Source organism: Vanacampus margaritifer, chromosome 8 (genome assembly GCF_051991255.1).
Source record: "Vanacampus margaritifer isolate UIUO_Vmar chromosome 8, RoL_Vmar_1.0, whole genome shotgun sequence".
Lineage (NCBI taxonomy): Eukaryota > Metazoa > Chordata > Actinopteri > Syngnathiformes > Syngnathidae > Vanacampus > Vanacampus margaritifer.
Genome location: NC_135439.1, coordinates 1,521,682 through 1,545,223, shown reverse-complemented (window position 1 = coordinate 1,545,223; position 23,542 = coordinate 1,521,682). Strand labels below are relative to the sequence as shown.

The 23,542-nt window shown below is 41.6% G+C and overlaps 4 protein-coding genes across 4 annotated transcripts; all 4 read left to right on the top strand.

Annotated features, from left to right (window-relative positions):
- Positions 1 to 781: 781 nt before the first annotated feature.
- On the top strand, positions 782 to 11,825 carry lmcd1 (LIM and cysteine-rich domains 1). The gene is made up of 7 exons (XM_077573722.1): positions 782 to 881; positions 5,138 to 5,223; positions 6,354 to 6,609; positions 8,068 to 8,217; positions 9,373 to 9,594; positions 9,685 to 9,903; positions 10,802 to 11,825. The coding sequence occupies exons 2-7, from the start codon at positions 5,138 to 5,140 to the stop codon at positions 10,910 to 10,912; spliced, it is 1,044 nt and encodes a 347-aa protein (XP_077429848.1). The 5' UTR covers positions 782 to 881; the 3' UTR covers positions 10,913 to 11,825.
- Positions 11,826 to 13,113: 1,288 nt separating this feature from the next.
- Positions 13,114 to 18,980, top strand: LOC144056708 (monoacylglycerol lipase abhd6-A-like). Its single transcript, XM_077573720.1, has 9 exons — positions 13,114 to 13,345; positions 14,461 to 14,586; positions 15,780 to 15,939; positions 16,455 to 16,568; positions 16,757 to 16,889; positions 17,480 to 17,637; positions 17,709 to 17,763; positions 17,872 to 17,972; positions 18,488 to 18,980. The coding sequence occupies exons 2-9, from the start codon at positions 14,468 to 14,470 to the stop codon at positions 18,701 to 18,703; spliced, it is 1,056 nt and encodes a 351-aa protein (XP_077429846.1). The 5' UTR covers positions 13,114 to 13,345; positions 14,461 to 14,467; the 3' UTR covers positions 18,704 to 18,980.
- Positions 18,981 to 19,652: 672 nt separating this feature from the next.
- rpp14 (ribonuclease P/MRP 14 subunit) lies at positions 19,653 to 22,443 on the top strand. The gene is made up of 6 exons (XM_077573724.1): positions 19,653 to 19,808; positions 20,896 to 21,003; positions 21,073 to 21,157; positions 21,231 to 21,307; positions 21,382 to 21,460; positions 22,297 to 22,443. The coding sequence occupies exons 2-6, from the start codon at positions 20,915 to 20,917 to the stop codon at positions 22,351 to 22,353; spliced, it is 387 nt and encodes a 128-aa protein (XP_077429850.1). The 5' UTR covers positions 19,653 to 19,808; positions 20,896 to 20,914; the 3' UTR covers positions 22,354 to 22,443.
- On the top strand, positions 22,369 to 22,963 carry LOC144056710 (hydroxyacyl-thioester dehydratase type 2, mitochondrial-like). Its single transcript, XM_077573723.1, has one exon. The coding sequence runs from the start codon at positions 22,369 to 22,371 to the stop codon at positions 22,828 to 22,830; it is 462 nt and encodes a 153-aa protein (XP_077429849.1). The 3' UTR covers positions 22,831 to 22,963.
- The last annotated feature ends 579 nt before the right edge of the window (positions 22,964 to 23,542 follow it).

Below are 23,542 nucleotides of genomic sequence, written 5' to 3'. Positions count from 1 at the left end.
AGGTTGTGTTGTTGCATTGAGTTAACCTTAACAGGAAGTGACATCATAACCCCACCCAACTAGTGTTGGTTCATTCTTTTATTTTCAAAAATTCGATAGTATAGAATGCAAACCCTTTTCCTCTTTACTTCAAGTGTTTGTGTGGTGTACCGTATTTGGTCTTTTCCACTGTGTGTGCGTGCGTGTGTGCGCGTGTGTGTGTGCGTGTGTGCGCGTGTGTCTTTAGTGCAGCGTGTGGTCAACCACAGCGCATGCACGCCATATTCTTGGTCAGGCTTGTTTGTGCTGAACAAGCCATTCCACTGAGTCTCCAAGCTTCTCTTTTGGAATATCTTTGACTTTTTTTTTCTTACTTCACATTTTCATGTGCACAATTTACTGTCAAATGAAAGTTTTGAAGCAAAAGTGCGCACGGGTGTACCTAATGGTGTGGCCAGTGACCTTTGATGGGGATCCTCATCAGGTCACGATGTTCAGGACACAAACGGATTGCTATTACCTCCACCAAGGAAGATGAGGAGGATCTTCTAACATTTTCATGGATGAACTGTTTATATCCCCCCCCCACCCAGCTTTCGTCTTCTTGGCTCGTCGTGTGGGGAGCAACCGTTTGGAAAGCCCGCGTGCATTGTGAGTTGCTAGGAAACGCATTCCTGCAGAACCAGGCGGGCTGGAACACAGTGAGGAGGGTGAGGAGACCTGCCCACTCGTGGGTTTTTTGGAAGGGTGGGCAGATGAGGAGGAGGACACGACCGGCGGGGGAAGCAAGAGTGATGGTGGGCGGGGCGGACAGGAAGCTCGGCCTGACAAGCGAGGAATTTAAAGTCTCAGTGTGGGTCGGGAGACCAGACGAGACGGACGCCAGCATCGCCGACGCCAAGGTAGGACAAAATATTTTTGGAACAAGAGACGACAAGTTGGGCCAATGAGGCAACTGAATATAATACACCATTCACTAAACGTCGGGGGGTTCAAATGAATCTAAAATGTGGTCCTGACTGATACCGATTTTTTTTTAATATATATATATTATTATATATTATATTTGGCAGGGAAAAAAACGGATTAATCAACTGATTAATCTTAAAAATCTATCATGACTAAAATAACTTATTTTTTGGGATAGGTTAGGTTTATACTGTGTTGCCCTTACTTTTGTTAACCTTTTTGAACATAATTTTCAAATACAAAAACATTTGTTCGATTTAGGCCGTACATGTATGCAGTATTTAAGCAACGCGAGTGCAGTTCCTGACAAAACACGATTTATGAATGATGCCCTTTCGCAAGAAATCACATTTCTTCCATTCGATTTTTTTTCTTTGCCAGAAAGTGATGACTTTCTGTCAAGTCAAAGCATCTTTATCAGAGTTGCATTTGTAAGATATGATGTACAGAAAGAGAGTTCAACTGAATGTTTGTTTTAAAAAAAAAAGTTTCACGGTGTGCGTGTCTACAGTCACGCAAACGCTGAAATTGAGCCATAATCTTTTCTAATTGCCCTCCTGTTAGTTATACGGGGTGAATTTTTGATGATATGGTTATCATGTTCTCCATCTCTTCTTGTTGCTGACGATGAGAAATATGTGCTGAAAAGGTGACACCACGTTTAGGAGCTTCTGCAGTACTAACGTATCACGATAATCCCTCTCGGCAAATATGCATATTGGCTTGAATTGCGTCAGATCGCCATCTAGTGGACAAACAGTGCAAGGACATCATTCTGAGTGACTAAACAGCATTTACTGTTTCATGAGAAAGTTAAGAATATATCCATGTTTAATCAACAAAACTGGGGCCGATTATGATTATTTTGAAAAGTGCTTATATCGGACAATATAATCAGCCTCCTGAAATACAAAAAAAAGCTTTACAGGGTAACGTTTGGTTCCTGGCATGTACGTTCTGTGCGTCCAACTGTTCAAAGTTTTCGTACTTCTTACAAAAGTTCAATATTCATAAGGATTTGATGTGTATGCCTTTCTGTAACTCTTCCAGTGTCTGTGTCGCAACCTGCTAATGACATGACAAGCTCAGTGTCCACTTTGCCGTGAGAACAACATCCTGTTTGAAGGCTCACAGCTGCGCTTGTGCATTCACAAGTTTACAAACACAAAGAACATTTTTCGCTAGAATTAGACTTACTTTTAGTTTGTTTCATCTGCAGAAGTTGTAGTTTCAGTTATGTGGAAGCTGTTGAGAGCCAAATAAACAGCAGCAATACAAACGATCAACAATGAAGTGGCAACTATACACGAATGGTGACATTTATCTGTGATCACCTGATGGATCAGGATCACCTGTCAGGGGCTTAAGCCCCCCCAACTCCCCTTTTGTATCCAAGAGACCCACAACACACACACACACACACTCAGGTTTGTTGTGGGGAGCTGGATACGTAACAATGACAAATTTAGCTTCCACTGAGCCAGATGTGCTTTTCATATTGCCTGCGCCACAAATATGAAGTGACACTCTCAGTCGAACCCTCGTCCTCGCCTCACACCCTGACAACAAGTGGCAGAACAGAAATATAACAAAACACGTTTTTTGTAAACATTAGTCTTGCTTGTAGTGGCTAAAAAAAGATGAAGTCAACCATAAACATTTCTTGGCAATAATATGTTATATGTGACCTTAATAGTCTAAACATGACATTGTGATTGATATTACATTTGTGGAATATGAGTTATGAAGCAAAATCCATCTGTTTTTTTAATCCTTCTCAGCCATTTTGCCGCGTGCTGTCGACTGAAGATGACATCGCAGTTGCAACGACCAATCACGGCTCGCCTGTTTTCTGAAGCTGAGCTGTGATTGGTTGTTACCTGAAACCTGAGCAACTGTGATGTCATCTTCAGTTGACAGCGAGTGGCAAAATGGCCGCCCTCCGAGATGGATAAAAGCGGCTGGATTTTGACGTTTAACTCGTATTCCACTAACGCAATATTAAACAGAATAACATATTTAGACTAGTGGGGGCTGCAAAAATAAAAAATAAAAAATGGGTTGACTTCCTTTTTAATGCCATCACTGCTGTGAACTTCTCTCAACAGCACAAACGGCAAGTCGGCATGCGACTCGGTGACCTTGACCTTCTTATCTCATTAGCATTTCCTGCTCGTTTCCGTCACATAGTTGGCGTGTTTGGAAGGACGCGGCCAAGCCAAACTCTTCTTATCGCGCTTTCTAAATATAGACCCTCGTCGCCTTTGGGAATTGGCCAACGATTCGCCTCATTCTTGGCAGCTTCAAATAAGTCAGTAGTGGTTCAAAGATATGCTTATTGTAGATAACAAAAAAACAAGGAATAACTCAAGCTAAAATTGAGGGGGAAAAAAATAGGGGTGTCAATATTAGTGCGTTCATTTAAAGTTTGCGCGATTAGTGACCGCCCCTTGCTTGGAAAGCCTGAAAGTGGGCCAATTGCCGTCGCAACGCAGCAGACACGTGACCTGGCAATAGCCAATAGCACGGACATCTTTACTAGCTAAAAATGCACAAAGCGCATCTCGCTCTTCAACGTTCAACAAGGAAACGGTGAGTCATTCTACAACGGAATGAAATGTTTGGTTTGTTTGTTTGTTTGTTTGCGTCGGCGCCGGATTCCTGGTTTCGTCACAGCTGCATATCCCGCCCCCAAACACAATGTCGCTCTGTGATTGGTCCGAACCACGGTGCGAATCAACGGGCTCGGTACAAGATGTATTCTCGGGAGTTACTTTAGTTAGTTGATACCGCCAGAATTTATCTTGCGCAGCAAGGTTAGCAGACGCGTCCACATCAAAATTAAGCTGAATAATAGTGGCAGAAAAATGATCTCAACACAAATCAATATCACGCTAGTTTTTTAAAATTTATTTTTTTACACTACATCTTTTTAATTTTAACTCAATTTTATGAATTTTTATGAATTATTATGAAATTACGAAAAGAGACAGCCATATTTCTAGCAGTTTTTTTCTCTCCACTTTTATGTTAACAAGAGTATGAAAACTTGGGGGAAAAAAACATTTTATTGTACATTTAGAACAGATATGAAATTTGCGATTAATCGTGAGTTAACTATTGAAGTCATGCAATTAATTATGATAAAAAAAATTGTAATTGCCTGACAATCCTAAAAAAAAAACATTTTAGTTAACAAAATAAAATGGATGGAAACTAACTGAAACTAGACTTTGATTTGACTTTGTTTCACAACTCTAGCCTTTAACGAATGTTTACTTGTTTTGGTAAACATCAAAGATAATTTCAAGCCTTTCACGGACCCAAGATACATTTTTGACAAAATGTACGAGGTGCGGGTCATGTTTTCTGGTCACACGCGTGTTCTTAAAGCGTTAAACCAGAAAAAAGCTTTTGTGGCTTTTAAACGTGCTTGTGTTCCTATTCCGGAGTCAACATGACACGGCCCCTGAGCCCTGACCTAAAGCCCGTCAGGCTCCCCTGGGATGAACCCGAGCGCCAGTCTGCTTACTAATACCTGCTGACAGACAAAGGGGCGGCCGGACAAAGTGACAATGTCACAACTTCAGCCAGAACGTTTCAATCAAACAAAGTCCGGCTGGGCTCGGGTGAGACATTCGCGGCCCCGGTCCCATTTTTATTTATTTATTGGCCTGCAACATATTCTAAAAGTAAAATTAAACGTCACCGTCAACTCAGCCTGCCCTTGTGACTTGGAAGTGGAAAAAAACAATCAATCTCGCAAACTAAATCAATGACGTTTTCCAGGTCAGCAATTTAGATTCTTAATTGTGTCAAATATTGTTTTCCTAAAAATCAAAAACAGTTTACAGTCCTTAATGAATGTGTGCAGTGTACTTGTTTTCAAAAAAGACCATTCTGACACGTCAATGGACTTAAAACGCTTTCTGAATCAAAGACTCTTTGCCTGAAGTAAAAAAAAATAAATTGACGCCATTTCAAGTCGTCAACAGACCCGACAAAGCAGCCTGCCTAGCAACAGGTGACGTCAGCCTTGCCCAGCAATTCAAACGATTGCATCCGCCCGGTTAACTGATCATTGGTGCTGCTGTTTTGTTTAGCGACATCATTGAAAGGTTGCTCATTAGGAAGATTCCAAAAGGAGCGGCGCAAGTGATTGATTGTTGTGTTTTTCTTCTCCCCTCAGATGTCAGTTGAGGCGAGTGCATCAAATCCAGCTGTGTGTCTTGTTTGTAAGGACGGCTGCGCTGGTTTGCAGCCGCATTCCTGGAGGTGACGTCATCTTTTATTCATACAGTCAACTCCCGTTTATCGTTTGTGTTGCACTGCAATCAATAATAATCCACAGAAGAGAGACCAAAAAAAAAAAAATGTTGCTGTTTTTTAATTTGACACCTCCCACAAGCTTTTAACACATTTATAAAAACACACATTAAGCGCCTGTTCCCGTGCTGTCAAGAAATGGAAGACTGTCAACGTCAAAGTGCGCCAAAGCTGTTTATTTGTTGCTTTCAGTCCACAGTTTACTGTAAAACTGGCACATAAAACTAAAGGCAATTAAACATGGCATTTAAACACCAAAACTGTTAAGCTAAACAACAATTTGGTCTGTCGAAAGTATGCTAGCTAAATGCTAACATACAATGCCAAACGCCATAGACAAGCTAACGTAAAATAGCATGGCTCAAGGTTCACCAAACTTTTTGTATTTGAACACCAAAACTGTTTAGCCAAACAACAATATGGTCTTTCGAAAGTCTGCTAGCTAAATGCTAACATACAATGCCAAACGTCATAGACAAGCTAAGGTAAAATAGCATGGCTCAGAGTTCACCAAACTTTTTCTAGCTAAGAGCTACTTCTTGACTACTGATTATTGAAAAGGGTTACAAGTTTGATTTAAGAACTAAATGAAATAAAAACAAGACTAGTAGAGCTAGCAAGCCTAGCATGATGTGGCACAAATTGATAATACTGCACTTCAGTGTGCAACTCTAAAGTCAGATGTGTGGAAGTATTTGAACCAATACTGAAGTGTCTATTCATTCACAATCGCTAAAATAGCCAAGGATGCTAACAACGAACCACGATGTATCGAGGGAATGCTGCTATTAATAACACGGAAGTTGACATGGAGCATAATTTAGGGTTGGACACAAATAATCCTCCCTGGCATTTTGATTTAGGCTCGCTGGCCCAGCCCCAATTCCTGACCACCCTTTTTGCTACCACTGATGTTTATTGATGGGCTGCTCCCTCTGAATTGTGGGTAAAATGGAGAAAATAATAATTGAATAGCACCACATCAGCCCCAAAAGACACCGCCCCATCGGGTATCTGCCCTGTATGCCAGATGGCCAGTCCAGCCGTGAGGATAAACGCGGCCTTGCCGTTGCTTTCAGGAAAGCGTGCGTGGCGTGCGGCTGCAGCACGGTGGACCACGCCCCCGGTAGCCACGCCGACGACGACCGGCGAATGGGACGCCTGCTGACCGACTCGCCCTGCGCCCACCTGACGGCCAAGGTGAAAGGGGGCGGCGGCCTTCGCCTCTATAAGAGGAATCGCATGATCGTGACCCATCCCGTGGTGTCCCGCAAGGACCCCACCTTCAGCACCATCACCTACGATTGGGCGCCCGCCGGCCTCAACCAGAAGCTGGTGAGGAAAGCACAAGCACCAAAAATGGATGCTTTTGCATACGGAGGACATGTTTGTTTTTTTTTAGGAAAAAATACAAAAATAAATATATAAATAGAATTAATGTCACCATAACTTGCGACTTGAGTTGCTGGAGCTTTCCATGCAAGCCAGCAAGACTTTTTTGTTGCCCGACCCGCTCACTCGACCGTTTGCAAAGGCGGAATCCAACCCAAGACACGCTTAGGAACGCCCCCTCGTTTGAATAACATTTCATAATGACAAAACGTCTGCCGCATGAAATTACTAAATGTGAGAGCAGAGCGTTTTAATGATTGATTGATATTTAATTCTATTTATTCTATTTATTTTTGTATTTTTTCCACATCTTTTTTATATTTATATTTATTTTTTCCACATTCATTAAAATATTTATTTTATATTTTAATCTTGTTTTTCATTTTTGTGTTTATATATATATATATATATATATATATATATATGTTATGTTATTATATATGTTTTCCATTTCTATTTCTATTTTTTTTATATCCGTTTTTATTTTCACTTGTATTTATTTATTTGGCAGTTTTGGTCCTCCATAGTCAGTTGGACATTGAAGGGTTTGTTGACAAGGACATAAACCAACAAAAAAAAAATACAATATGATAATGAAATTGATCATAAAATGCCTGACCTAACGTTTTATGTAAGCGTCAAGTCAAATTTGTAGTCCTTAATGTTGTTTTTTTTGTAAACTGAAGACATTTTGCTTTCTTTAGCCAGCGAGCGCTGCATGATTTTACCAGCAGCGCCGTCCGTCCGTCCGTCCCTGTTGGATTGTCTGCTTCCCATTAAAAAGCCTCACGTCTGTTTCGGGTTTCATAGTCTAACGATTGCGTTGGTGAGCGTGATTGTCGGAGGAGGAGGGCGGGGTTGCCCTTTGAGATGGTGGGGGTCCCGCATCATTGCGGTGTAACATGTTGAGTCAAATGTGTTACTCATTAAAAAATGAAAAAGCATTCCAAGTGCAACTTTAGACAATTAGTCACGACTCTGCCGCTGTCATCTGATAACCCCGTAGACCACAAAGAGAGTCAGACCAAATGGGGGCTAAAAAAAAAACATGTGAATTGTTTTTTGCTGAAAATATCTCTTGCAATGATTATTACGAAGGGTGGGACGAAATATTTCAAAGGCGGTAGTAAATAAAATTGAAACAGCACTGGCTCAACAACAGATCCCTGTGGAACGCCAAGTTGTTGCAACCAAAGGACATCAAATCTGTCTCGACGCAAACTCGATTCAGGAAAAAGGATCGTTAAGGTCACATTCAAAGGAAAATGTTGTGAGAATAGTCCTAAATTCAACCTTGTGAAGGAAGACTGTCTTCTAGTTGTGAAATGTAACGCCTGACACTTCTCCTTCCCTGTTGAAGAATTGACCACAAGATGATGATCAGAGTTCCACAATTCACAGGCCAAGCAGTACATGGAGCTGATCCCAGAGAGCCAGCGTCCCGTCTCCGGGACCGGCGGGGCAGTGCTGCGTCGCAGGCATCTCCTCAGCCAGCTTCCGGTCTACGATCAGGACCCCGTGACATGTCAGAGCCTGGCCAGCGAACACGAGGTCAAGTGGCAAAGGGAATATCCCCTTCTTGGGGGAGCAAATTCCTCAAACCCAAATTCCTAACCCCTAATTCACTATCACAACCCTAATCCTAAACCCGAATGCTAAACCTGCACTCGACACGTGACGTTAGACGAGACCCTAACCCAATCCTAACTCCACCAAAATAAATTCTTAAACCTCAAGCCGATGCTTCCAAATACTTTTTTTTTTTTAAATTTAGTCTCAGTTTTAGTTCAATTTCAACAGCGGTGGCAAATCCAGATCCATAAAGTGAATACGCTGCCACAGTTTGGCTTTAGCCTCAGGTGCTAGCTAGCTAGCTCCCTAGCTAGTAAATGAGCACCATAGGAGCTAGCTAGAGCGCTAGCTAGCTAGCACCTGAGGCTAATGCCAAACTGTGGCAGGCTTTTTACTTTCTGGACTTTTTACTTTCTGGACTTAGTCAACCTCATCCCATTTTTATTTAGTCAACTTTTAGTCGACTATATGTCGAGCATTTTAGTTGCTATTTTAGTCCAAAAAAAACATAATTTTAGTCAACTGAAACTGTCAACATTTTAGTCTAGTTTTAGCCATTTTTACATTTTTTGTCAGCAGATAGGCTAATATTGAACATTTCCATCTAATTAAAACTACTTAACATAAAATTTTCTCTCATCTTTTTCATTTAAAATAACTTCACACACAATTAGAGTAAAGTGGCTATTATGACTCCATGCTACAAGCTAGTATTAGCATTAGTTAGCGGTCGGATTAACATTGTTTGAACGTTATAGCTGTTGGATTCATGTTACGTTGCACTCGCTAGTTGCAGATTTGAAAGCGAGTGTGTGACTGTGTAGTAGTGACAGATTAGCCGAGACAGGATTTTACAAAATCATCATTTTTGTGTCATCTTTGTTCGTGAACTAAAATGTCCATAGATTTTAGTCCAGTCTTTATTAAGTGAGCTACATTTTGGTCTCGTCTTTATTAGTCGACGAAAATGCATACTGATTTAATCACAATTATTGTTCATTAATGGGGATTTTAGTCTAGTCTGGTGTAGTTTTCGTCCTGAAATAAAAAATGTGTGTTGACAAAAATATCTGTATTTAGTTTTCGTTAACAAAATGAACACTACTTCCAACTGATATCCCTTCACCGTCGCAGGTCTCCGCCATGTTGCTTTTTGTCAAGCGCTACAAAATGGAGGTGCTGGGCGTAGGCGAGGTGGCGTTGCCCGGCGACAGCGAAGCCCTCAGGGAGGCGGCCAATCAGAGGGAAGCCAAAGAGAAAAACCACGGTGACGAGGAGGGTGCGAACCATCAGCAGGATGACAGCATCGTCGCTCCTGAAGAGTCCGCCAATGGAACCAACAACAACACGCCATACGTAAGATGTCGGATCCAACATCTTGTAACCGGTAGAGAGCTTTCAAAGTATCGTTGTACTTTTTCTATCATCCCGCCTCCTGGTTTTCAGCGTTGCTCCAGTTGCGGCGACGACGTGGCGGCCGACAGCCCGGCGATTTTTGCCCAGCGCGCCGGTTACCGCGCCGCCCTGTGGCATCCCGCCTGTTTCACGTGCGCCGAGTGCAGCCAGGGATTGGTGGACCTGGTTTACTTCTGGGCCAATCGCAGGCTGCTGTGCGGACGACATTACTGCCAGAGCGTCCGGCCGCGCTGCTCCGGCTGCGACGAGGTGAGGAGTCAAGACGCTCATCAAGTCATGTAATATCCTGAGGCGCACGTCTCAAGTCGGAGCCTTCAAGTTTCAAGCAAGTCTCGTATTATTATTTGAAAGTGAATTATATCAACTTTAAATATATTTTCTTTGCATTTCAAATCATTTTATAAATTTGAAACATTTTGTAAATGATGGATCATTTCTATTCATTTTTATGAATTTATTTTCCTTTGATTTTCTGTTAAATTTCAATTATTCTTGTTGGTACTATTTTAACTCATTTGCTTCCAAAAATGTATAAAAAAAATTCCATGTTTAATATTGCCATGGTCCCAAAATATATTTTTTTCTTTTTATGCTAGAGCATACAGAAGGATTTAATGTAGCCTCTGACCTGAAGAGGTCAATGGTAGTTATTGCAAAAAACGGCCAGCAGGTGGCAGCAGAGTATAAGAGATCAACCAGCGCCATTTTGCAACAAGCTCTTTTTACCAGTGTTTTCAACAGGAATGTGAATAATGATGAAACTTGAAATATTAATTGCTGCAAAACGGAAATGGATAGAAATATATATTTTTTCCTGTTGAAAGAAGAGACTCTACTCTTTCTTTTGGTAGGTTCCATGTTTTTATAGCATTAGAACACAATATTCTGTGGGGCTTGCAAAATCAGTCAAAATCCAGTAAAACAGCCGGGAGCGAAGGGGGTTGCTTCAGTGAAAATGGCTGCCAGTCAATGAGTTAAAAAGTGATCATTTACATGTATATTTATTCACCAGTGTATTTATTCATTTATATTATATCTTAAACATATTTTTCATACTTCCGAGATTTTATTGGTTTTATTTAGATATTCATATCTTTCATTTTCATGACTTATATTGTATTCATATTTACTCTCATCATTTCTTCAGCTGATCTTCAGCGAGTCTATCCACATGACACAAGATGGCCGCGCGTGGCATCATCATCATTATTGCTGCTGGAAATGCGGACAAAGCCTGGATACGCCCTGCCACCACTGACACACACACACACACACACACACACACACACACACACACACACACACACACGCACGCATGAACATACGCAGAGTGCGGTGGTACCTTCACTTACACTTTATGAAAACCGTTAATTTTTTTACATTCTCTTGTGCTATTTTTCTGGGTTGCGCATGAGGACCGGATTAATGGCATTTCAATTCATTTCCTTGGAGAAAGCTGATTTGGTCAGCCAAGGTACCACTGCGCACACTTCAAGCGTGTGTTGCTAATGCTAAGCCCGAGCGGAGTCTTGGAAGTGTCGTTTGGAGCGCTTAACAGGACTTTTATTTTGGAGTGGACGCCTTTTGGCTGATTTATCGGCTCGTAAATTGCCGGCCGAGTGACGTGATCCAGATGTGAGCGCTCACAAGGCCTTTGGAGATGTTTAAATGAGCTCATATTTGACATTCACGCTTGCCAAACTGGACAGGCTTAAGCTAGTATTCTTTATTTCTCTTTCTATAGACATCAAAATATGAATGGGAAGAAGTGTTCTTTAAAACAACGCCAAAATAGCTCATTTCTCCCAATGGCTCACATTGCAAAGTAAATGTGGCAACAAAATTGTAATATTCAAATATTTATTTTAATCTGTTTCATTGATTTACAACTTTTCAAATGAATACATTACATTTATCCTATAACATTATTTTCAGAAATTGTAATCAAATAAAATCACTTTAAAAATAAAGACAAATGTAGAAAATAAAGTTCAAATATATGAAGGTTTCGCACCCGTATCGGTTGCCTGACATTTCTGCAGTTGAGTAAACAAACACAATGGCCCCTACATGAGGAAATCGGCTAATTGGCTCCAAATTCCATATCGCAAAATTGCTTGGCTCTTTTCCCGTTTTGCTTTTTTCGTGACAATAAAAATATTTCAAATGTTTGTTGTGCCCATGATTGAATCCAAATTGTGTCACGGGTCTCATTTGAAGGGAGCGAGCGTGCGTTTAAAATGTGGTCAAATAGGCGAGGAACTCTTATCATGCATTTAAAAGCAATGGTTGAGAGAGAGAGAAAAAAGGTGGGTCAGGACGACGTACTCCTGGCAGGAATGTCAGCTTTTCACGGCGTTCCTTGGCAGTTACATCACCAACCAAAGAAAGCACTATTTAAGGATGTTTTTAGATCCGAAATGAGACGTTTACTTGCATTTTCACGCTTTGGGATCCGGGAATGATCTATGAGGTCACTTGACTTGACTGAATCATTAGTCGGCAAGTCAACGCTTGATGTTGAGGTGGTGGCGCCCTCGGGTGGAGGAAACCTTCCATGACACACGCTACCACGTCACGTTTTTTGGTTTTGTTTTGTGTGTGTTTTTAACACATCTTTTTTTTTTTTTATTACTACAGTCACTGAACGCAACACGCCTTGTTAGTTTTGCCCAAAATAAGTGCTGATTAAAAGTGTTTTCAGTTTTCTTTTACCAAACTCGGCACGGTTGTTCTTGTACTCTCCGCACATGTCAAATAGTCAGTGAACGCAGCACGGCGTGCCCATCGTATTTATATCTAAAGATTGGTCCTTCATACGAAATGAGCAAAAAAAATGTTCCTTGTAGTCAGTGAATGCAGCACGGCCAGTCGATTGTTATAAATGTCGACAAAACGCTTTCGTCTCCAACAGCAGGATCGCGTCCAACTTTTTTTCCCCAGGAGAGACAAACTATCAATGTATTGCTATTATGACGGAGGAATAAGTACGCACGACCTCCCTTGTCTGTCGTTGTGGAATAAGTACATTAACAAGCAACAAATACTCAAAAGAAGCATGCTTATGTATCAAACATGCATGCAATGCAGTAGCAAGTATAACGATTTGAGATCTTATCTTAACGCCAACGTTTTCTTAGTAATTGAAACTCCCGTTGTCACGATTGCGGCACGACCAGTCCAATGTTCAAAGACTTCGTCGGTCTGAAGTACCTGACCCGTAAATGATTCCCCCCACATTTCCCATTGTCTATGAACGCAGCACGATCTGTTCAATGCGCTGAATACCGACGAACAGCTACGTCACCGGAACTCCCGTCTCAAATGAATGCAGCGCGGCCAGTCCAATGTTCAAAGATTTCGTGTCCAGTAATTCCGGTAGTCCATGAACGCAACACGGTCTGTTCACGTACAGTACTTGGCCTTTAATTGTCGTATCCAACAGTGCCCGTCGTCATTGAACGCAGCGCTGCTTGTACTTGCCCTTTAAAGTGCGAGTGAAAGGCGATTGAGTAATTTGGTGAAAGAGGAAGACAAAACGGAGGAAGAGGAGGAGAAATCGGACCGAATGAAGGAGGACTTTTGCGTACAAAACGGAGGAAGAGGAGGAGAAATCGGGCCGAATGAAGGAGGACTTTTGCGTTTCCGTTGACATTTGCCGGTGATTCGTCGGAGCGAATTCGGTGGTCAGGTAAGCGCCTTCCATAACCTTGACATGTTAAACAAAATGTTACTTATTAGCGTCAAACAACAGCGACTTTGCACATAATTTGCAGCCAATATCCACTCGCTGTTGATGACATTACAAAGTGACAGGAAGCATAATCTTTATTTTTGTCTCAATTTCTATTTAACGTCCTGTATTGATTCCATCGTGAATGTGAAACAATCTTTAAATATTAATCAGCAATGATTCATTTTCCTATCTTTTTACACAAGTTTGACGGACCTGATGACGTAAGCATGTCGTAGCACCTTTGTCCTAGTCGCAAACGTTCATGGTGGGGCGGCTGGTGCCACAGTATGAAGAAAAGCACGCATGACCAAACAGAAAAACACCTTGATCAAAAACTTAATTTGCAAAATACGAAATTTGGTCATGTAAAAACACATTTACAGAATACTTACAAATCAAACGGAAAGCGGCAGGTACTGTATACAATTTGCCATCGTAAAAATCAATTGTCAACTTTGGAGCTATTTTCAGGAGTTTTATTATCAAATGTAGATGGAGTAAGATGTCACAAGTCTGACCATATACAAGTTAGTCTAGTCAAAATTTGCCTTTGTGAGTTTTTAAGTGTACATTTTGAGCCCTTTCCAGGGGTTGTATTCTCCTGGATCACTCTTTGGGGAATGATCGGACTAGCATCAAAAATACACACCTGAAATTCGGGTCTCTAAACCACTGTATTGGCTAACAGATCCCTGTAGATGGCGGGGTTGCATCATTCTGGATTTGAGATCTGCACATCTTTTGAGTAGAAGATAAATATTAGACCGTCAAGATGAATATTAGACCTTGGCACTTGTATTACGAAAGAGAGAAATGACAAGACTTTGGAAGTTAGAAATTTTTAGGCAGCAAATTGGCTAATTGACTCTTAAGAGAGTGATCCAATCAGTAACAAATTTGATGGCATCGTAGTAGACAGGTGGATGTTAAATTGCAACAATTTTGAGTTCATACATTTGGGTTGAATAAGGCATAAAACTTTGATTTGGTTGACCCCAATTTACGCGCATTCCTGCAAGGCAACAGGAAGCAGCCTTTTGAAATATTGACACGATTCTTATTTTTTACAGCCAAGCAATGGAGGCGAGCGTCTCCGTGACGATGGCGCTCATCGGGACCGCCGTGGCGCTTCCCGTTTTGGCTGTTTTCGCAACCTTGTGGCTGTGGCCCCGTACGATTATCCAGGCTTATAACTGGTGAGCATGTGAATAAGTCAAAAGTTACTTGTGGTGCATTTTGAGCGGAAAATGTGCAATTAGTTGCAAAGCATTTGTGACCTTTCAAAGTATTACTCGCTGTCATAAAGTAGGCTCTTATTTAAAAGGAAGCCTTAAATTCCCCTGACAAGTGGACTTTGTCTCACACACACACACACACACACACACACACACACACACACACACACACACACACACACACACACACACACTATCATATCATGCCTGCCTGAATAGAGTTTTGCTGATTTTCGAACCGTAGAGATGCCATGTGCCTGCTCAGTGGTTGTTTGCTTTCCCCGATATATGCGTCTGTGTTCCTCACCGCATTTGACCAAATACACCAAAGTGCTTTTCCGTTTATGGGTTGTCCAGTCTTTGAGGTGTAGCAGACTTTATCTCACGTCGCTAGCAGGTTGGAATTGTAGCGGAATGTTGTGTCGTTTGAAAATCTCAAAAAGAAGCAGCACTGTTTTGTGTGTGCCTAAAAATGTTGGCATTTCAGCCTACAAGAACTAAATTTGGAACTGAAGAAACGTCTAGAAGGCTGTTTTGATCTGTGTTTTACAAAACGTAACAAAACAAAGATGGGAATCGGCAGAACTCAAATTGCTTTTGAGTAATGAAATAGATGTCAGCATTGTTGATCAACAAGGGTGAAGTTAATATGATCACATTTATTGTTCCTGATTTTGCTTTATTTTTATTTTTTTAATGAGTTATTCTGTTGGTAATATTTTAATTGCAAATTCCCATGTTATATATTTTTGTCTTTTTGACTTTCATCTGCTATTTAAAAAAAACAACTAAATACTTGTTCTTACTCAAGTAATTATTCGGAGGACTACTTACATGATTCATACTCTTCTAAAGTAACTTCTACTTGAGTACAATTTTTGTCTCCTCCACCCACCTGTGATTGGACTTGGACCACTCGTAAGTCAAGGTAGCACTGTTGTTCCTCGACAGCAATGTACTACTTTCCTATCACAGCCAGGGCTTTTGTGCCATTGTGTAAAGCACACAAAAAAACTAAAGTTTTTCTGAAAGTATCTGGTGATATGTTTTACCAAAAAACACAGATAAGGTGAATGTATAAATAGTAAAGCGCCAAATATTCGAAATTCTAATTTTGGGTTCGTGTAACTGGCAATCTGGTCCCTGTGCTGCAGGTTCATGCGTCTCAAACTGGGCCTGGTGGTCCGCTACTCGCACAGCGGCAGCTACCGCTTCTGTTATTTCAGCCGCGGGACGCCAGGGGGCGCCACGCCGTCCTTACTGCTCCTGCACGGCTTCTCCGCCTCCAAAGACATGTGGTTGCCCTTGGTCAAGGTAACACACCATGGCATGAACCCAATGGGTTTACTTTTTATTTCTTTATTATTATTTCAACCATTCTAACTGTGTAATGACAAATGAGCGCCTCATTGTTTATATGCTTGACTTTTTCTTTTTCTTTTTAAACATTCAAATTTGGAAGGGTTGTTAACTCATTTACTAGCAGCCATTTTCACAGAAGCAACCTCCTTCACTCCCGGATGTTTTACTGGATTTTGACTGATTTTGCAAAGCCCACGGAATATTGTGTTCTATTGCTAGAAAAACATGGAACTTACCAAAAGAAAGATTAAAGTCTCTTCTTTCATCAGAAAAAAAGTATGTTTCTATCTGTTTCAGTTTTGCAGCAATTAGCATTAGAATATAAAAAAATATACAATGGTGAGACCTCTGCTGTAGAAAGACAAACTGGAATTTCAAATGAATCTATATTCATATATTATGTTTCATCCTAAAGACAAGAGCGGTGGCTGAAAACGTTTACACGGTGCGTTTGTTTTCTCTACCAGTACGTCCCCGTAGAGCTGCACTTACTGTCCGTGGACATGCCGGGACATGAGGGGACCAGCCGCACCGGGTCTGAGGACTACAACATTCAGGGTCAGGTTGCCCGAATCCATCAGGTGTGTGTGAGCATGTGAGTGTTTGTCTTGTAGAGGTGGCAAAAGCACTAGAGGTACAGATAATGGTGTAAAATATCGAGTATGGATGAAGTCAAAAAGAAAAAGACTGTGAAATGAACATTAGTGTAAAAGAACTTTTGTCAAATTTGCCCTCATGCAAAGTTTCAACGTGTAAAATTTGTGTTTAGTTTGTGCAGAGTGTTGGTCTGGACAAAAGACCCTTTCACCTGGTGGGAACATCCATGGGGGGTAACGTGGCGGGGGTGTATGCTGCCACCTACCCAACATACCTGTCCGGCGTGACTTTGATGTGCCCCTCAGGTAAATTGGAACCTCAGCCCCTTTCACACACAGCTTGTGTGACACGGTATCACGTCAATTAGATCATTGGATGACGTCTAGTGGGTTAAATTTGTCATGACCTTTTGGAGCTGCCTTATTTGTGTTGCTTTGTCGCCCTCTACAGGCGTTTTTGCGTAGTGTTTTTACTCTTGACTAGCCGTGTTCCGGTAGGTGATCACATGACACCTCCAGGCAATAATGGGCAGTGCGCAAACCACACGCTAGCTTACGCTACTATTTTACAGCTACAGTTCTCACTACTAACTATGTTGCTTGTGCCAGAGAAAAGCATCGCTTTTTTACGCTTTTTCAACAAAAAAGCAATTCTGCTGAAACGCCTGTAGAGGGAGACAAAACAACACAAACAAGGCAAGTTCCAACATGTTATGACAACATTTATTTCACACATTTGGAAGCGCTACAATCTGGTCCTCTATCCGCATTCACACTCTGATATTACTTCAGAAAAATCAAAAAGGCAATGGCGGGACCAGGATGTGACGTTTTAACACCCCCGTCTGTGTGCAAGGCAGGATCTCTGATGATGATTAAGGTTCTTCCTCCTCCAGGTTTGGTGTATCCCACCGAAACCAAGTTCATCACCCGTCTGAGGGAGATGGAGAAGAACCCCGAGGGCTCTTCCATCCCTCTGATTCCGTCCACTCCACGGGAGCTGGAAGACATGTTGCGCCTCTGTTGCCATAAGACCCCCAAGATTCCGCGACAGGTAAAGAACTACAAACATGGCCGCCGGCAAGCATGTGTCGTGACCGTGGATGTTTTTTTGTTTGTTGCTAGGTGCTGCGCGGCCTCCTTGATAACAGAATCCACCACAATGACTTTTACAGACAAAGTGCGTCCACCATCCCGCTTTTGACTTTCACATGCTTGTGGATGCTACACTGCTAACTGCTAACTAAGTGTTTGTGCGTTTGTGTGTGTGTCTTGTGTTTTGTTAAAGTGTTCATGGAGTTGGTTGAGGAAAAATCTCGCCATTCTCTGCAAGAAAATCTACATTTGATTACATCACCTCTGCAAATACTTTGGGGGAAGCAAGACCAGGTAATGAAAATTATTGATTTTTTTTTAATTTTGTATTTACCCTGCCTTCACGTGCTATGGGAAAGACGGACTTTACCTAATCCTAACTCCTAATTACGACAGAGTTCTGTTCATGTGATTTTGTCGTTCGAGCAAAACAACCTGCTGTGCTAGCGAACGTTAACACCCTTATAAGTGTTAATATTTCTTGCCATTCACAAATCCTATCCATGGCGCGCTCCGCCATGTTGAAACTTGAATAGTTCTCTCAACTCGGAAACTCGGGGATCAAATAAATTCCCAGTTGTCCAGTATGAAATACAACATCAGGGGGCGTTAACGTGTAATTTTCTACTCGACATTTCTCATAATTTCAATACCACATGAAGGCAGTATAAAACATCAATAAAAAGACTCCTCCAATTCCCCATGAGGAAAAAAACTATAGCAAGTGTAATAATCGCACAGGAGCTTGTGACCTTTTTTTTTATTTTTATTTTTTACATTTGTTTATGTTCTGTGTGGCATTGTTGCAGGTTCTAGATGTTTCCGGGGCATCTACAATGCAGGCGGCGGTGCCCCACAGTCAGCTGTTTCTGTTGGACAACTGTGGCCACACCATAGCGCTGGAGAGGCCCAGGAAGGCGGCAGAGCTCATCATGGACTTCCTGCGTACACAAGTCCCGGAAGTCCACAATAAGGACGTGAAGAAAAAAGTCCTCAACAAGGACTCAAAGAAAAAAGTTTCTTGAACTTAAAATTATATAGCTGCTATAATTGGTTATAAATACATGATTATAATGAAATAATTGTTTTTACACTTGATACTGTACAAATGTATGACTGAATGTATAAGAAATAAGTTTTATTTTGATGTTTTTATTCCATTTATTGCTGAGTTTGTTGTGATGTCTTGTGTGTTTATTTTCCGGATATGGAAGACTTTTAAACCTCAACAAAAGCACTGGAGATGATCAGGGGTCCATTTCACAAAGCATGTTCAATAAACACAAAGACCTGAACAGCGAATTGCCATGCCCTGAGATTAAAAAAACAAAACACTGCGTTTTCGGTTCCAGGACAGCTGATTTGAGGTAGTTATATCAACGCAGAGTGTTTCACCTGGCGTTGCCGCCACACCAAAAAAATCCAGATCAATGGAGCCCCGATTCGTCGAGTCACTATGGCAACAGGGAAGCGAAAAAAATAACTACGGAAATGCAAGCATATCGATGCGCGGTCTGATAATCTCATGACGAATATTTAATTCCCCGTGCAATAATGCGGCATCAGGCGTCATTGTCAAAAGGACATGCCATGTTCCTGACAAAATTTTTTGACTTTATTTACGCAAAAACTCGCCGCAGCGGACATTGTGAAAAACCTGCAACCGACCAGGTTTCAGGTTTGGTTCATGTAACATATTAAAACGGTAACTGACACGGAAAACGCAGAGTTTCCCACATTTCAGGATTTCTTGACCCAGAGTTGTCACTAAACCTGCTTTGTGAAATAGACCTTTGGTTGTCTAATGTATTTTTTTGTCTCTACTGTTTGTGTTTTAAATGTAGCTAATGAAGTACTTCGATTAATTTTAAAGTGTGTTTATTAACATCAAATTCATTTAACGAGTTCATAATGTCATTAAAGGACAATAATTTGAGTTCTTAAATCTTAATCTTATGGATAATGTCGACTTTTTTTATCGACTAGTTTGTCATTTTGTGATCAGGCACGGTAGGGGGCAGTGTTTAATACTTCTAACCACCTACAGCCGACTCAAGGAAGACCGTCTAGCAATCGCGGATTGAAAACATGCTTGAAACTTTTCGTGTTTTGTAAAACTAGCAAAACTAGGTAAGTCTATTCGCATAAAAAAAAACACATTTTGCTAGCCTAACATTTCCACAATCTAAAATCTGGGTTTTATTTTGTTAACTGTCGCGTTCACCTGTTTGACCTCGCTGTTAGCGTGCTCGAGTTTGACAATATAGTGGGATTTTCAAATGCGTCATTTAATCCAGTTTGGTTATCTTTCTTATTGTCTCTTGTCTCTTTTTAAATCACGGTGCAACGTTTCATCCTCGTGGTTTTAACCGCTTTTGCTCCTACGCAATAAACGCTTGCGACGCTCAACTGCACTTTCGTAGCCTAAATGAAGGCACTCGCAGCTGCTCGTGAACCACAAAAACGCACATTCGTGGTGATACGAGCAACCTAAAGGTAACAAAAGCAAAAACATTTTCCCCCTTGGGGTACTGGTGTAAAACAGTGATCATTGTACGTATCCGAATCAAACTTCTAGACGTGCTGATCTCAACCCTTAATGTTTTGCATATTCGTCACTTTCTCGAGCAACATAATTCACGTTTTTTTTTTAAATCCCCTGTCAAAACCTATCTGCAAAGTTTTTGTGCTATTCAAAAATGCCCCACGATACTGCCAAAACCCTATTCTCTGTGCATGCGCACTTATGGTGCAACATTTCCGAATTAAATAATCAGTAAGCCATTCAATTTTAAGGGATATTTTGTAAAATGAGTTTGAAATGTTGGGAGTGTCTTGGGGCCATAGTTTGTGGTATTTTGCAGTCTAAATGAGTATAGGAAATTATAAACGTTTGAGTTTTATTTTTTGTAAATAAACGGATCCCATGTTTGTTAAATATCATTTCGTAATAATCTTACATCATGTTTAAAAATAAATGTCGCATGTACATGCACCTGCCATGAAGTCTCTGCAAAACTTCGAGTCACAACCCCGGCCAAACGTAACTCCACCCCGACATGCAGTGATGTTAGTCTCACCATCGAGATCTATCACTGCAGCATACTTCCTTGACGCCAATTACTGCAATGCCTTCCTATTTCGGCAGGGATTGTGTGTCGATTTTGTATTAAAACCATTTCAAAATGTTTTGTACTTAATGCTTGTTTTCGTATAGCCGCCGATGCTTCAATAGGATGAATCCGGAGAGCAAGGACAATCCTGTTGTTTACCAAAGCGTCGTATTGAAGGACGTTGCTCCCTATCAGTACATGAAAGTCTGCCTGTAAGTCAGCAACACTCTTTGGTCCGACTGTGAGTACTTCATAACGACTACATTTTGTTCCACTTCAAGCGTGCTGGAGGACAAGTTTACCAAACTGAGTGCGGTTGAACTGAAACAGTTCATCATCACTGGCTTGAAGAGTCTCCACGGAGATGTAAGCGGAAATGAAGCCTGCCGTTGCAATGATCATGTTGGGTTTGTTGTTGATGTGCATTTCTGTACTTCAGGTGGGGGCCGCGTTACACTTTGACGTCCTGAAGTACGACACAGACACCCTCACTGCTTTCCTGCGCGTATCCAAAAGGTGAAGAAGTCAAAGTGTAACGAGAGAGTCTGCGTTTTGTTTACGTATGTTTTTTTGTGTGTGTTTTTTTCTAGTGGTTTGGTGAAGCTGTGGAGCTCTTTGACACTGCTGGGCTTCTACAACGATCAGAGCTGCGCCTTTCGAGTGCTGCAGGTACGATAACTGCTTTCTTGCTCGTACCGTATTCAGTCGCTATTGGCGGAGGTTAGGGACAAAGACATGACGCAAAAAGTTGTTGCTTCCTCTATTTCTTTTTCTCAAATGACCTATATAAAAGTGAAACAGTAAATATACCCCAAACTATGTTCCCCCAAACACTTAAATATCATTAAGAAGCGAAGACTCTGCGTAAGCTCCATTAACAACCCTGACACGCGCAGACGTTACAACAGTCGATATGCGTCACGTCAACATATTTCCTTCCTTGAAAGTAACTACTACTTTCCTATTAGTTAAGTGAGAATTGAGAGCTGCATACCTTCAGTGCAGTACCACGTTGTGCCACAACATGCCAGTGAGGCAACACTGAGCTCTTCTGGAAGAGATATAGCGGAATGAACTGCAAGAAAAAGAGTCAGAGTAGGTCCCAAACTAAAATGAATAGTCGAGGATATAAATATATATAGGCCTGCAAGGATTGCAGTGGATGGAGGAGGTGCCGGAGAATTCGCCACCAAGTTGACTCTTATGTGCACCTCACTATTAGGCGCACCGTCGGGTTTTGAGAAAATGTAAGAATTTAAAGTGCGCCTTATAGTCGTGAAAATACGATATGTTGCTGCCCCTTGTGTAAATATCTTTGAAGGTTTATAGTTACCATAACATCAACGCTAATTAACGTTAGCCCATCTATGACGTTTCGGCTTCTGTGTTAGCGTCATGCTAGCTACTTTTTTCAGATGAAGTGGTTTGGTTGGTTGAACATGTTGGTGTTTGTAGGTACAATGTTTAATTGTCTTTTACTTGTTTGTTCTTCGCCAAAAACTCAGGTGTCGCCGTTCCTGCTCTCGCTGACGGGAAACAGCCGCGAGCTAGAGCTGGACTGACGACTCACGAGAACAATGTGGAGTCAAGTCAGAACTTTGCTGTCGTCCTCCATCTCGACGACGACGGCAGCGCGGCTCTACGTGGGCCAGCGAGCCTCCCTCACCAAAGTCTTCTCGGCCCGCCACGTGGAGCTGTTCGCCGAGCTGACGGGCGACACCAACCCGCTCCACCTGGACGCCGCCTACGCCGCCTCCACCGCCTTCGAGGCCCCCGTGGTCCACGGCGTCCTCATCAACGGGCTGATCTCGGCCGTGCTGGGCACCAGGATGCCGGGCCCCGGCTGCGTCTTCCTGTACCAGGAGATCCGCTTCCCGGCGCCGCTCTTCATCGGCGAGGAAGTGCTGGCCGAAGCCGAAGTGCGCAAGATCAAGATGTCGTTCGCATTCATCGGCGTGACGTGCTCGGTCAAGGACAAGGTGGTGATGGAAGGGGAGGTGATGGTTATGATGCCTGAGGAGCAGCAAGTCAAGGGATGATTCGTAGGGATGTTCATTACTTGTTCAAATGTTTTTGTTGTTGTTGTTGATTATTGGATCACGGGTGGCCCAGAGCTGCCCTTTTGCATTGTTTTGTGTAGCCCACGTAAGTAAATAAAGTGTGTCTCATTCATGTTTCTTGATGAATGAATTTGTTCTTTTTATCTTGGCCAGAAATCTCGACTGAAATGGCTATTTTTCTTAACGTTAAACATATTTTTTTTTTGTTCTCTACTTCTGCCACAATTTGCCACTTTTGACTTCAAAATTAAAGAGTAATAGGAGTCAATGGCCTCAGACCAAAACCTCAGATCAAAAGTGTTGAAATGGCTTGCTCGATACAATGTCAACCACTCAACAAGCATGAAGTTTATTTGGGGGGTCTCCTGAAAAGTAATTTGTTTTAATGAGGAATACACCTAATGTCAGTGTTTTATTATTCTAGTATATACATTTTTTTGAGTCAGTTTTTTGGGTGGGCTGAGGGTGGAATCCATGTTGTTTAATAGGGTTCACGTTTCATATATACAAATGAATATATCACTGGCGTCGTGTGGAATCCTCATACCAAGAAAAGTCGTCACTTTTCAGGAGACCGCTAAAATGGCATGTTTATTTAATTATTAATATTGCATCATTAAATCAAAGTGTGTAAGCCATTTCAAACGCTTTAAATTGGTCAATAATTCACAAAAATAATACCCACATTTGT